Source organism: Chenopodium album, chromosome 24, assembly GCF_948465745.1.
Source record: "Chenopodium album chromosome 24, dcCheAlbu1.1, whole genome shotgun sequence".
NCBI lineage: Eukaryota > Viridiplantae > Streptophyta > Magnoliopsida > Caryophyllales > Amaranthaceae > Chenopodium > Chenopodium album.
Genome location: NC_137857.1, coordinates 9,418,332 through 9,433,932, shown reverse-complemented (window position 1 = coordinate 9,433,932; position 15,601 = coordinate 9,418,332). Strand labels below are relative to the sequence as shown.

Here is a 15,601-nt window from a genome sequence, read left to right as displayed (position 1 = left end):
GTATTTTAATAATCAATTAGATTGATAGCTAAGTTCTAGTAGCCATATATAATGTTTGTTAAGCTATAAATTCTAGCCAATGTATGTTTGAGGGTTTTTTTCCCTTATGATCACTGCGTGCCAAGTTTGTGTCAATGAGCCAATTATTGCAATTAGGTCGAAGCGCATGAATGTCACTAATAAATTGTAGTTTCCTTGTTAAAGAAGAAATTGCAACCTAAATCGAACTACATAATTCAAAACTTGCTCAAATTCAGATTAATTAACTTACGTAGAGAATCAAAAGAAGTTGACTATGTTGATTCAATTTTCCTACATAATTTATAAAGATTGACTACATACTCGTATAATTTAGCAGATAATGTTGTTTTTTATTTGTACATGATGCAATTACAATCATTATTGTGCGAAGTAATCACATTCCATGCAATGTTCTTTGTTAGGTACACATTAGACTTCATAAGTATTTAATTGATTACCACTTCCTTACACTATTCACTAGCAAGCTTTTCTTTAAACTAAAGAGTATGGAAAGGAAAGGTCTTGCTTTCACGTTTATTAATTTATTTTCTTTGACACAACACGTAACACAACAAAACAAATGTCGATTAAGTCAAGTATAAGGCCGGGTCTGTTCTCTTCAAATTATTTTCAGTTCAGTTCAGCTCCAATAAATTCAGTGTTTTTATAGGAAAAGTATAAAGTTGTGGTACATACCTATACAGTATATGTAGAACATTTCTACCCTCCTCTAGTTCATGATTTGATTTTATCCGGTCGAAAGCATTATGACTGCAGGATTTTTTTTTTATTTTAGAAAAATTTGGAAATTGCAGCCATTTATAGTTCGTATTTTGTAAATTGCAGCCATTCAAAAACAAAATTGCAAATTGCAGCCCAAAAGTTCGTATAAATTGTAAATTGCAGCTCGATTCAACTTTTTCACCGGTTTACATGTCAAAAAAATCTTCGGTTAAGGTTTTAGGGTCCATTTTAGCCCTTAAGAGATCCGAATTGAGCTCGAAATTAGCAAAAAAATTAACGTAAGTATCTCGTTTTGCGTAACTTTTAATGGCTGCGATTTGCAAATTTTCCTTTATTTTGAGAGTGAAGGGGAAGGGTAAGGGATCACCACTCTCAAAGTGTATTTAGTGGGGATTGAACCCCCGACCTCAAGGTTGGAAGGTGACAATCTTGCCAGTAGACCAAGCTTAGATTGGCATTATGACTGCAGGATGGTAATTGTAAATTAGTACTCTGTATTACTGTATTACTGTATATGTACAACGTGCTTAAAAACTCCAAAACAAAGGGAGTACATAGTAAATTATAAGTAGTTCTTTAATATGAATATTTATTTATTTATTTATTTAGTTTTTTGGTGATATGAATATTTAATTTGAATGACCTAATTTAGAGTTAATTATTGATTGTTAATATATCATATCATTTGCTAAGAGACATAATAATGTTGGTGAAAGCATATATAACTAATCGCTACGACTTTTTAACAAGAAGTTGAAGTTATATCACAAATCACTATCAATTTAGTTTATGAACCAAAGTGGCCAACAATGTATCTAATGCGCAGCAAAAGACGGCTAATAAGCTAGTGGGCAGTGGTTGCTCGTTGTAATTTAATTTACAAGTTTTCTTCATTTCTTTCTTTTTTCTCATCTCAACTTCTAAGGGAGTTGTTGGATCATTTGACATTTCTAAACAACTTTGTTAGTGTTAGAATCCCATTGTAGCCCACTTATGAGTGTCCCACATTGGAGAAAGAGGAGAGGTGGTTTCACTTTATAAGGTAGAGGAGTAACTCCTACTATTGCCAATTGGTTTTAGTATGGAAGCTCTAAAGCCTTGTTTGTGGACCTAACTCTCCTCCTCCTTGTTCGGGTTGCCCAGGCCCAATTCACATTGTTTTGTTTCGAAATTTAACATGGTATCAGAGCCCAGGTTTGTTGGGCCGTTTATAACTGGGTATTTGTCAAGCCACTGGTTAAGGGGCCTCTATTGGATGTTCATTCCCAAAGAGGATTTATATTGTACCTTCTGGTGTGCTCTAGTTCTAAGGACACTCATAAGTGAGGGGGAGTGTTGAATCCCATTGTAGCCCACTTATGAGTGTCCCACATTGGAGAAAGAGGAGAGGTGGTTCCACTTTATAAGGTAGAGGAGTAACTCCTACTATTGCCAATTGATTTTAGTATGGAAGCTCCAAAGCCTTGTTTGTGGACCTAACTCTCCTCCTCCTTGTTCGGGTTGTCCAGGCCCAATTCACATTGTTTCGAAATTTAACACTTAGAAAAGTGATTAAATTATGGATATAGTTGTTTTTTTCTTCAGAAAACATGGACATAGTTGTTTGATTGAACAACAAATATAATAATGGCCGTAAGTCAAAGTTCAGCTGAAATTTACGGTGCTGTATTATATATATAGTTCACTTCCTTTGTTCTAGTTTAGTTTGCCTCCTTATTAATGTACATAATGTTAGGTTAAATTTGAGAGGTGATTGTTAATCGAAGAGTAATATTTTTTCCCTTTTAAAAAACCCTAAAAATCTCTACAATTTTTATTCCCCATAACTTTTATAATGTCAAACAAACATTAATACTCCATATAAAGGATAACAAGAATCATAACTAATTTTACATTGATTACATTTAGTTCCACTACGTTTTTTATTTTAAAACTATATATAAGAAGGTTTTTTTTTTTTTTTTTTTTTTTTTTTTTTTTTTTTTTTTTTTTTTTTTTCCTTAAAAAAAAAATATTAGAAGTAATTAAGTTTCACCTTAATGGGACAAACAATTACATACAAATGAAGTAATTGTACTTGTAATTTGTATTGAAAATAAAGGAGAAATAGATTAATAGTAGAGTTGGACATGAGTCGAATCATCACGTCATTATAAAGACTGTAATAATAGCCCTACCTAGCACATGTCTACAAGAAGGCTAAACGTTAGTATGTCATGGATTATGCATGGACGTCATTTATTAATTTGGCACAACATGGACACAAATACAATATCTGACTCACAAGTCAGCCCACTTATAGATCCATTAAAAAATGTAAAAATTTAGTAAGAGGGCTGATGACACAATATATCCTTTTCGTTATCCGTTCCAAACAAGACTCACTTAGACATGAAACATGTTAGCACGAGACAAGGGCCGAGAGTGAGGGATAGCTCAAGTGGCTAGAGCTTCCCTCCCGGTTCCAAGAGATCTTGAGATCGATTTTCATCACCCGCCTCGTGGCTTTCTAAACACCAAAAAATATGAGACAAGGCCGAGCTGCTCAGCCCGGCCCATGCATCTCTTCTAAAGAGAAACCTAGGAATCCAAAATGTGACTTAACTACTCAACAAACAGTAATCATATCCTACGCCAAATTGGGCGCCTATATTCAAAAATAGTTAAACCTTATCTTTCTATTCTCTCTTCTCCCCCATGAACTTCTTTACTTAAAATAAAAATTACAGTAGTATGTTTGTTACAACTCGAAGAAAAGAAAAACACCAATAATATAATAATACTATACCATGTTTGGATGAAATCTTAAAGGAAAACTTTCCTTGTCAGAGAGGTTCAACCTCAAAAAAAATGGGCCCACAAAAATGTGTTTAAATTCAGCTTCTCACCCTCCCATTTCTTCCAACTTCAAACTTAACCAATAACTCAACTCCCCCCTTTTTTCTCTCTTCTTTTAATAAACCAAAACCAAACAACCCTTTTTACTCCATTTTATTCTTCTTCTTCATTTTCCCAAAAAAATTATAATCCCAATTATGAAAATAAAAATGTTGGGATTTAACAATATTATTATGTTAATCATGTTGAGTTACATATGTTTATCAATGATTTCCCCTGTTTATGGGAATGTTTGGTATGATAATAAAGCTATTACTATCAATAAACAGAGGAGGATTCTCCTCTCTGGGTCCATTCACTACCCCAGGAGTACCCCCGAGGTAATTATGTTTATTACGAGGTTGTCTGATTTGTCTCGTTGATATGCATATCACTCGTTCATAATTTGGTCACTATGTTACCTCATTAAGGGTATTATAGGAAGTTTGGGTAATAAAAAAGTTTATGCGATTGATATGCATGTCGGAAATTGAAAATCTATATAATAATTGAAATTTTGTGCATAATTTTTTTGTTTGTAGATGTGGCCTGATCTTATACAAAAAGCTAAAGAAAATGGATTGGATGTTATTCAAACTTACGTTTTCTGGAATGGGCATGAGCCTTCTCCTGGCAAGGTAATCCAAATTCTTATTTATTTATTTTATTAGTTTTTCTAGGATTATATTGATTTTGTAATATTTTGACTAATTTTGTTTTACTTAATTTTGTTTTGTAGTTTAATTTTGAAGGAAGATATGATTTAGTAAAGTTTATTAAGCTAATACAGCAAGCTGGACTTTACGTTCATCTCAGAATTGGACCCTTTGTTTGTGCTGAGTGGAACTTTGGGTAATGCAAAATTTGTTATTTTTAATAGTGGCAATTACATTAATCAATTATTTTCGATAACTTTTTATTACTATAACTAAATATTTCATATTATTAAAGCACAAGCACATATGCTAAGAAATGTCACGTAAGCTAAACCCTCTAGTATAGGGCCAAAGGGGAGAAAAATACTCGTATTATCAATAATAAATTGTTTTCTTATAAAAAGTTAAAGACACTTAACTTAGGCGAACTCGAAATACTCCATCATAAATAAGTTATAAAGAGTTGTTCACTTAAAAAAGTAAAGGACACTTGACTTAGGTGAACCCAAAGTCATTCGAGATGACCTAATCAAGTCATTGACAAGGATCAAAATGGATAAAATTGATTAATCATATTATTAGTGCCATAAATTAGTGTACAGGAAAAGTGAATGGTGCTTTCCTTTTGTCTAATATTCACTCAACCACCTTTTTTTTTTTAATATAATATTTTATTTTTAATAATATAATTAATTTATTATTAATAAAATTTCTAATGGATAATTGTTCTGTTTCAAATTCAGGGGATTTCCTGTGTGGCTCAAGTATGTTCCTGGCATTGAATTTAGAACTGACAATGGACCTTTCAAAGTGAGTCACTAATTTGTTTTTATTATTGAAAATCATTTCTTTTTTTCATTTTATTTTTGTCTTTTTGGGTATTTAAAATCATCTTTTCTTATATCTTAAGCTTTTTTTTGTACACATAAAGTTCAGTAAAATTTGTGGCTAATATGTTGTTCTATCTTTTTGAAAATTTTGTGCAATGAAGGAAAAAATGCAAGATTTCACAGCAAAGATAGTCAACATGATGAAGGCAGAAAAGATGTTCCATTGGCAAGGAGGTCCAATTATACTGTCTCAGGTTTGAAATTTGGACTAATGATTCTATTCTTTGTCAAAGTTCATCTATATATTAGTAGTTATAAACTATCTTTTAAGAGTAATAATTATATATTATTCAGAGCACGTTGTAAATTGCAATGATTGTTATTTGTCTATCGTTCATCATGTATATTATTTACTAGTCTCGTGATATATAAGATAAAATGATATTGGACTTTTATCGACTTAAAGAATGATGATCCATCATCCTTGGAAAATGATATTTTTCTATAATTTTATAGCATGATTGGCACGAAATTGTCTTATCCGTGTTTTATTAAGACAAAAATTTCCAATGATTGTTATTGTTCTTTCATTAAAATACGTCATTTATACTTTACATTTATCACCTATCTCATAAAGTAGCTGATGTGACGTTACCAAAGATGTGACGTTTTAATATACCTCGTACAAGTTAAAAATATTCTTTTACTGTCATCTTGTGAATTGACCTAAAACTTAATTTTCCTCCTTTACTTGATTTTGTACCATAATTTTAATAGTCTTTTAACTCATTTACTTAATGCAATTTTTACTATACAACAGATAGAAAATGAGTATGGACCAGTGGAATGGGAAATAGGTGCACCTGGTAAAGCTTACACAAAATGGGCAGCTCAAATGGCTGAAGGTCTCAATGCTGGTGTACCTTGGATCATGTGCAAGCAAGATGATGCTCCTGGTGATGTTGTAAGTTAATCCCACTTGTTGAAATTTTCAAGTCCGATCCCTAAGAGTGTTTTATCATTATTCCTCCGCGTTTTTATTTATTTGCTTTTCAAACTTCCTTACCAATTATTTCCATATCATTAAAGGTTTTGGTTACCATATGTAATAATTGAACTAAAAAAGTTAGTTTGAAATGATTTTTTCACCAACTTTCTGTTATTCTAATCTTTCTATTTGGTACTAGTTTCACCTAGCATCATATTCCTTGATTGAGTTGCACCCAATACATTCATTCACTAACCACTTTTTGGCATTTGACTATGACAGATTAACACATGCAATGGCTTCTACTGTGAAAATTTTGTTCCAAACTCCAAATCCAAACCCAAGATGTGGACTGAAAATTGGACTGGCTGGTATGTCACACTCACACATACATCGCCTTTTGTCGTATTATTCCCACCTCGTTCTTCTTTTGATCATAATTAGTTACTGAAATTATTTACTTATGATTTCTTAAGGTACACAAAGTTTGGTGGAGCAGTTCCTTACAGACCTGCAGAAGATGTTGCCTTTTCAGTTGCAAGATTCATACAAAATGGTGGTTCATTTGTTAACTATTATATGGTAAAAAAATTAACTTCAACTGCATATCAACTGTCAACACATTTTGGTCAGTCCATAAACTCGGACAACTTACCATCATTGAATTTGCTTCTTCTCTTGTTTGTTTGCCTCAGTTTCATGGAGGAACAAACTTTGGTAACACTGCTGGTCGCTTTGTTGCTACGAGCTATGACTATGATGCTCCACTTGATGAATATGGTAATCACATTAAGACAGTAAACTATTATCAAGGAGTAACTATATATAGGTTAATAGTTTATGTAATATTTGAATTTTAATGTTTGTGTAGGTTTAGCAAGGGAACCAAAATACACTCACCTGAAAAATCTGCACAGAGCAATCAAAATGTGTGAGCCTGCCTTAGTTTCTGCAGATGCAAAAGTGACCAAACTCGGAAAAAACCAAGAGGTAATCAGACTAAACTGCACTGCTGTCTGTAAACACATTCGGCATAATTATTTGTTTATTAACAGCTAACTTGATTGAAAAAAACTTCTGCAGGCTCACGTCTATAGTTCAAATTCAGGGAGTTGTGCAGCCTTCTTGGCAAACTATGACACGCAATGGAGTGTGAAAGTTACCTTCAGCGGTACACAGTATGAGCTGCCTCCATGGTCCATTAGCATCCTTCCTGATTGCAAGAAAGAAGTGTACAACACTGCAAGGGTACGTAAATCATCGAAATTTTGTTCATCATAGCCACAATTCCTCGGGTTTCCAGATCACCCATATGGAATCAAAATTAAAAGCTCTGGTTTATTGTCAACCTCATGCTTACTTGTTTCTGTGAAATTGTCTATAGGTTTCAGCTCCACGGTACCATGCAAAGATGACGCCGATCAGTGGTTTCTCCTGGCAATCATACATTGATGAAACTCCAACAGCTGATGATGACAGTACTTTCTCTGGTTCAGGGTTGTATGAACAATTGAATGTGACTAGAGATAACTCTGACTACTTGTGGTACATGACAGAGTATGTATCTTCCTCTATTTGACATACATATTTGTCACCTTTTCTTTCAATTTGTCATGAATGTTTTATTGATTTCTGATTTACTTTGCATTTTCCAGTGTCACTGTGAAAACCTCAGAAGAACCAATTCTCACAGTTATGTCAGCAGGACATACTTTACATGTGTTTGTCAATGGCCAATTTCAAGGTAAAAAGAGATAAATAGTATGACATTGTTCTCCAACTTGTAATATTTGTTCATTTTACATTTTTTATTATTAAACTTGCCAATACCTGTGTTTTTCAGGCACTGCTTATGGCTCACTGGAGAAGCCGCAGCTGACATTCAGCCAGAAGGTGCCATTGAGGGCTGGTTTGAACAAAATTTCCTTACTAAGTGCTGCAGTAGGACTCGCGGTTAGTTTCTATCATGAGAAGTGTTTTTATGACTGAAACTCACTAGCAGTTATCACCTTTCCTTCATGCTAACTTATCTGATTTTATTGAATTCCTTCAGAATGTTGGTGCACACTTTGAAAGGTATAATCAAGGGGTTCTTGGTCCAGTCACACTGCAGGGGCTGCGCGAAGGAACATGGGACTTGACAAGATCAAAATGGTCTTACAAGGTCTGTGCTTGTTCACACTTTTTCTTTTTGTGAACAAGGCCTTAAAAATACCAAAAAATAAGATATCTTAATCTGTACTTCTGTGAGCAGGTTGGAATGAAGGGCGAACAACTTGGTCTACATACTATCAGTGGAAGTTCTTCCGTGGAGTGGGAGCAATCAGCAGTGGCACAAAAGCAGCCATTGACATGGTATAAGGTAAGGATATCCTATCTCATTTCCATGTAAAACAACCATTCTGTTTCTTCTCTGCACGGATGATTATTGAATAAAATCCTCAGCCTTGCGCGATTTCTGACTTCTGCTCCCCGTATTCAGACTACATTCAATGCACCAGCAGGAAGTGATCCATTGGCTATAGATATGAGCAGCATGGGAAAAGGGCAAATGTGGATAAATGGTGAAAGCATTGGTCGTCATTGGCCTGCAAACAAAGCGAGTGGCAAATGTGGGCAGTGCAATTATGCTGGAACTTTCACTGAAACTAAATGCCTAGGCGAGTGTGGAAAGCCCTCCCAAAGATGGTAAAGAAAATTCCTTTCTCTTTTAATATTTCCTACTTTAAAATCTTAGTACATGTGACAAATATATGTTATATCATAGGTACCATGTTCCGCGCTCATGGTTGAAACCAAGTGGCAATCTTCTGGTTGTTTTCGAAGAGATGGGTGGTGATCCGAGGGGAATTTCATTGGTAAAAAGAACAGCAATGTAACTGCAAACTCAAAATCTGCAGTTGGTATATGATTACTTTGTTAACTAAACTACAAGATGGTACATAGTGTCATAGTCTTCATGATTTGATTCTATTTCTGGTATATGATAAGCACCCTTGGCTGAGAAGCAACCAAGAGGTGGATCTATGCTTCTATTTCTCCGATTACAGGTCATTCGATCAAAGCCGAATGCAATTTCTGTCAAGAAAACTGTCAACTAAGTTGTAATTTGTACATAAATACATGACAGATTCGGAGATATAGCTTTCTTATTGTAAGAAATTCTAGGGGGTTGAATGAACAAAAAAAATATACCTAGCTCATGATTGTAACCTTAAGAGCAGAAAATTGTTCAGACATGATATGCCCTATAAAATTCATCTTCATTTGTAGACCTAGCATTTCAGCCTATGTTCGTATTATTTGTCTATTAAGGCAAATAGTATCAAATACAAAGTATGAAATGTATATTCTTGGTATATGTTATACTGTGTGCTACCGTTTTCTCCATTACTTCATCTCATACCTTTTGGTCATTATTTGCAATACAGTTCTGTTGGACTCGTCATATACTTAGCAAATCAGTCAATCAGGTTGGCTTCAGGTCAGATACATGTTTGATGTCAGCTGGTTTACAACTGGTTAATTAGTAAAAATTATACCCAAGTTTGAAGTTTTTAACACAAGCAACACCAGAATGGCAGAAATTGCTCAAAACAAGTAGGTAGACTTAAATGCAACCAAACTATCATGTGTAAGCTACACTTCTAATAACCTTCACGGTTACATCTCTATGATTGAGGAAGTTACATCAATAGTTTTCATTTACTCGATGTTTAAGAGGGCAGCTCAGATAAAAGAAAAGGGTGCAAGAGAATAATGAATAAGAAGGAATACTTTTGTACTACATACAAAAATCCACCAGTATCAAAAGTAGGCCAGGCAACTAAAGTATGATGAAAAAAAATTAGTATAAGATCACAATTTTATGATACAAGATCACAGGAGAATTGAACCATCCCAATTCCCAAATGCTAGTTTAAGGAAGGAGATCCAATAATCCCATGTAAACCCACATCAGGCTCCCATATAACCAATGTGGACTCAAGTTTCATTACCTTAATTGGACCTTAAGGTTCCTAGCCTTGGAGGATTGCCAATGTACGTCATCTCTATCAGTTACCTATTTACCTTTTGATAGATGGATGATCAATGTTACATTCAATTGTGAGGTCATGGGACTTTAAGTCACATAGCTACGTAAATTCATAAATCATATGAAATACTCCATATTAGAGGTCAGTATAGGATTCTCATTGAATCTAATAAAAAACAAGTAAAGTTTGACCAAATGGTAAGGATTGAGTCTTCTAACTTTAAGGTAGAGATTTCCGAATCTCCCTAAACTCTCGATTAGATTGACCTGTGAGAGGTTCCAGTCTAATAGGGCAGTTCATCTTACCTATCTTAGACAATAAATAGATAAAATCAAATATTTTGTGTTTAAAAGAAATCCTCGTTGTATGACTCGTATCCAATTCAAATTGTGCAATTAAAAAAAAAAAAAACAAATAAAAATCAAATTAATTAACTTAAAATTAAAAAATATGAACAAAATTGAAATGGGAAAGTGCTGGTGGAATGGAGAGTACAAATCTCTGCCCTCGCCGGCTATGGTGATCAATTGATCGTCCATTTCAGATGATTCAACCAACAAACAACAACACCAACAATTCAATTATTTCCGTCGAAATTTCGCTATTTTATCATAATACAGAAAAATGGGCGTCAAATTTGGCACTTCTCAACGACACATTTTAATTGCGACGCTAATTCTTCATTTCAGCTTTTGTATCATCACTTCAGCTTCAAATCAGGTTAGTAATCCCGAAAATTAATCTCTAATTTTTTATTTTTTCCCCCAATTTTGCTATTTCATTGCTTTAGTTTCTTGAATCGTGAAAAAAAAATTGAATGATCTGGCAACTAATTTAAGAGAATAATAAAATGTAATTTGTTAGTTTTGTTGAATTCTGAGTAGTTCGTTGTAATAATTTCACTTACTACCTCCGTTACAGGTTATGTGCAACGATTAGACATTTTTCCTCTCTACTTTATGTCAAATCGTTGTACATAACCTGTAACGGAAGTAGTATGTTTTTGCGAGATTAGTAGAATGGGAATGTTTTAGGTTGATTAGGCTTTTTGATGATACAATTTGTAATGTACAACCAATTTACAGTACAACCGAGTTACTTATTATGTTTAATGGCTCTTTAGTGAGGTTGTATCGTGCACATGGTATAACCGGTTGTATCGTGGATACTTTGACATTAGGTGAAAGCTTCAAAGTGTTGATTTTGTGGGGTAATTGGTTAGTGACTTGTTTAGTTTCTGTTATTGGAATAGTTTGTGGAAGAAGAATGGTTTATGACCATGTTAGTGAACTATGTAGGGTTGACCTATTGAAATGTACAACATTCTAGCAACTGTTTGATTAAGTTACCGAGAGTTGGCTTTGGAACCATTCCGTTTTAGAGCATGATCACCCTATTCTTCGATGTAACGGGGTAATTAGTTCTAGATCTTTTATCGAGATAGGCTGATTATATGGAAGATTTGCTTAGATCCTTGGAGGCAATATTTATAATGCTCTTTGATTAGTAGGGGTGAGGCTGACGTTTGATTTTCCCCTCGCCTTATTCGGATTGATAAATGACGGTGGTTGTCATTGCTTCGATCTTAGGAATGAATATCTACTTGGTGGTGACAAATTATTTTAAAATAGTTCTTGCATTCATAGGATGTATACCTCTCATACAAGTTCTACAAGAGAGTAGATACCATGGCATGCTTAAGCTTCTGGTGGAATTGTTGTTGAGACTGATAAGACTTTTCGCCTATTTCTTTTTGAAGGACACCAGATGTTTAGCACCAGAATACAATGCTTTAAATACCTATATAATGGAGGAAGCGGGTTTATTTTTATGCTGGTAGATGTGATGTCCTAACTCTTAACCTTTTAAGTGAATCCTGTTGTTTGGAATTTGAATTTTCTGTGATGCTCAGAATTCTTGGCTGGAAATGTTGTCATGAAGTTACATAATGCAAGGTCATTGTTTTATTTTTGCATGGGAGAGGGAAAAAAGACTTAATTTCAAAGTAGTGGTATGTTGTTGGATACTTGGATTCATTTTGATGCTTTGAGGTATGATTGATTTGTTACTCTTATTGAATTCAGAGTGTTCGTTTACTGAGTTCTGACCAACTCTCCATAACAAATCGCTGTGTCATTATGTAAAGATATGTCGTTTCTTCATTTTCTGAACATGTATTAGCTTTTGAGAAATGTGACATTTTGTTATGGCATATGCATTACGTAATTTAACATTTAATGACTCTTAGAAATTCATTTTTATCATTTATCTCGTATGAGTACTTTTCATTAAACTTTGGTATTATGGAAAGATATGTAATTTCTTCATTTTCTGAACATGTATTGCATGCTCTGGTCCATTTTGTTATCTAGCTGAACAAGAAAGTTCAGTGTCTGACCATGCTTGCCTTCATTTTTTTTTTTTTCAGGAAACTCTTTATCAGTATAATGATGAATCTCAGAAGCACAGCATGAATTCCTTGCCTTGTTTTGCAAGATATGCTCTCGAGTCATTTTCCAAAGAGTATGAAAGCTTCACTGATTCAAATTTCTTAGAGTATATGGAACAAAAGATTCTTGTTCGCTCTGAGCCAACATTTTATAAACTTTTGAACTTAGAGCGCCGTTTAATTGGAGAGGGTTCTCATCGTCGTCTATCTTCATCATTCAAAATAAGTGTTGAGCCAAATCTTATTGCTGACTTTTCCTCACAGATCTGTGAGCTCATAATCATTGAAAGACTACCATCTGGGGTTTTTGCTGATCCTTTTGAGCTTCAACATCTTCTTGACCGAGGAGGTGCTTCTTATGTGTATTTTTGATATTGGCCCTCCCTATCAATCTCTCTTTCCTGACATTGACTCCAACGGATTTTTGTTGCAGTATTCAAGGATGCTTCTGTTTTTGGTGATACAAATTTGGAATTGCCATCATTTCTTTCCAATCAGTCAGTTGTTGAAATTCACTTGGATGCAGCCTTGAATAATTCAGGAGGGCAGGAGACGGTGCAAGAGTTCAAGATAGAGATACCATTGCATGCTCGATATCCTGTAAGCACTATCATAATTCATAAATTATCGTAGTATCTTTAATTGGCTGAAATCCTTTATAGAAGTGTTTCTACTACCTGAAAGTTTCTGGCTTCGTAAAATATTTATGTCTGAGCATTTTGTGAATATGTTTTGCTAAAAGTTTCTGCCTAGTGCCTTCACTATCCATTTTTTTTTAAAAAAAGGGTTTCATTCCCCATGGAGCACTGATGTCAAATTATTTTATTTGCAATGTATTCAAATTTTGTGAGGAGTTATTGTCTCTGTTACAATGGCAGTGTTACTTTATATCTTGGCTTGGGAACACATAAGAATAAAGGCTGCCTGGTAGATTACACTTATATAAAGTGAATGGTGATTCTTTATAGTCCTAAGTGATGTGGAATTATTCATCCAACCTAGGAATATAAGTAAAATTTTTGAGAGATCTTCAGCTAGTGAATTGCTTATTAAAGGCCATTTAACATTTGTTTTTGAAGTTCTCCTTACTCTAGACTTCAATTTTTATTGTCATGAATGCTTTGGTGCTGAGTTCAAGTTAGGGGATATTATATAATGTGGATGCAGTGATGTTATTTGGTATCTGGACTGGGGTGAGGTTTTAGAGAAGCATATTGCACTACAATGAATGGTGCATAGGTGCTAAGTTTTTACGTCTGCTGAAATTATTATTCTAGGAGACATTGCTGTTAGGTGAATATCTTCTTTTGGCAAATACTCTGTATGCGTCTTTTAAGCAGCACAGTCGTGTCATTTAATTCACTGATAGAGCATTGTGAGTCTGTGACCCTGATGTTCCACCTAATATAAAGGAATTCTCTAATTTTGCATTCACCATTTATCTTTTACATGCTTGATAATATTCTATTTCATAATCCAACAATTGGTTGACATAGCTCAATATACAAGGCATTCAGACTTCTCTAACATTCAGAAATGATTTTGGGTATTTGTTGTACAACTTAAAAGGCTATAAAAATTCTAGCTCAGTTCATCGGCAGATTGATGCATGCCACATAAAAATTGTACATATATTACTGCTACTTTCCTTTGACTTGGCTATGGTATCTATAACTGTATGCTGATGTTATTTAATAGTTACTAAGATGCATTTACTATCCCAATGCTTTATAATAGCCCCTTGAAGATAGTGGATATTCAAAAGTCAGATTTGGTACTCCTGATTTGTTCTTATACTGCAAATTGCATGGGAAGTCACCAGCTCAAAGCTGTTCATTGTTACCCATTACAAGTAGTGGTGCTCTGAAACTTGATGATATTGTGTGGACTATGCCAGCGGGTATCAAGGCCCACTCAAGAACCGTATCTGTTGTTACTTTTACATCAGCACTCCTGTCAGCAACTTTTATCATCATTGCTTCCTTGCAATTTTCACGCATGAAACACGATGGAAGATCAAAGCAGTCATGATAAGTGATAACTAGTGATGATCAGACTGTCGTATGCCCCTAATCCAGTGGTGACAAACAGATTTTGGAAAGGTTTGCCAAGAGCCTGTCTGCACAACCACATCTTTCGTTGAATTTCTATAACAGTCCTCTGAGGAGCATAGATGTCAGGTTTTGCAAACCCTGGTAACTTTTATGTTTGATCCTTTTCCGCCTCTGAATGTTTATTCATATGATACATTGCTTCAGTGCGGATATTAGATTTATGTGTTCTGTAGAATCAGCTGCATGTTTGAAGTAGTTGGGGTATACTAGCCAATTGATTTAGGGCTAATGTTCTATACAGAAAAGAAGCTAATTAGAGGATCAGTAGTCAATAAGATAGTCCTGTACTACTCGAGTTTTCTGTGCCAGGCATTGCGTTAGAAGTTGGCTTTTCATAGAGACATGTAAACAAGAACACAAGGTTGAAATGAAATCATTTATGAATCAGGAGTATATTTTTTTATTTTTTATTTTTTTTGAAAGAGGAGTATTAACATCTTTTGAATTGATGTATTATCATCATAATAGGGATATTTAGTTTACAAATTTTTGAGTTGTCACCTTTCTGTTGAGAATTATTAAACATTGCTGCATAAGCTCAAACTTAAAAGAGTTATAGGCTATACCCTTGTTGTCAATTTCTATCAACTTTGATTTTGATATATTACCAATATATTTATAATTACTAGAATTTATACACAATAAATTAATTCATATTATGGTTCCGTTTTGACTTGCATAGTAAATAATTTAGACTTTAACCATTTATCTGTCACAATTTTCACACAGTATGTTGATTCTCAATATGCATATATCTATTATTGTAAGAGATAAATTTCCTAATTTTATGTCCTCGGTTGTTTTTCTATTTTATTATCATAAAGAAACATGCTCATAATTTGACCTAGAAAGGTCGCAACAGAATCAACAGGGTAATCTTTCAAA

At 34.1% G+C, this 15,601-nt stretch overlaps 2 protein-coding genes across 2 annotated transcripts; both read left to right on the top strand.

Moving 5' to 3' along the window:
* Nucleotides 1-3,674: 3,674 nt before the first annotated feature.
* LOC145612756 (putative beta-galactosidase) lies at nt 3,675-9,506 on the top strand. The gene is made up of 18 exons (XM_081668050.1): nt 3,675-3,983; nt 4,185-4,280; nt 4,382-4,494; nt 5,042-5,108; nt 5,290-5,382; nt 5,949-6,092; nt 6,399-6,487; nt 6,593-6,698; nt 6,812-6,896; nt 6,988-7,106; nt 7,200-7,364; nt 7,501-7,673; nt 7,772-7,860; nt 7,960-8,069; nt 8,170-8,280; nt 8,371-8,478; nt 8,599-8,804; nt 8,884-9,506. Exons 1-18 carry the CDS (start codon nt 3,801-3,803, stop codon nt 8,993-8,995), a joined length of 2,169 nt encoding a protein of 722 aa, XP_081524176.1. The 5' UTR covers nt 3,675-3,800; the 3' UTR covers nt 8,996-9,506.
* Nucleotides 9,507-9,589: 83 nt separating this feature from the next.
* Nucleotides 9,590-15,109, top strand: LOC145612757 (uncharacterized). Its single transcript, XM_081668051.1, has 4 exons — nt 9,590-10,873; nt 12,582-12,951; nt 13,036-13,202; nt 14,340-15,109. Exons 1-4 carry the CDS (start codon nt 10,778-10,780, stop codon nt 14,631-14,633), a joined length of 927 nt encoding a protein of 308 aa, XP_081524177.1. The 5' UTR covers nt 9,590-10,777; the 3' UTR covers nt 14,634-15,109.
* Nucleotides 15,110-15,601: the final 492 nt, after the last annotated feature.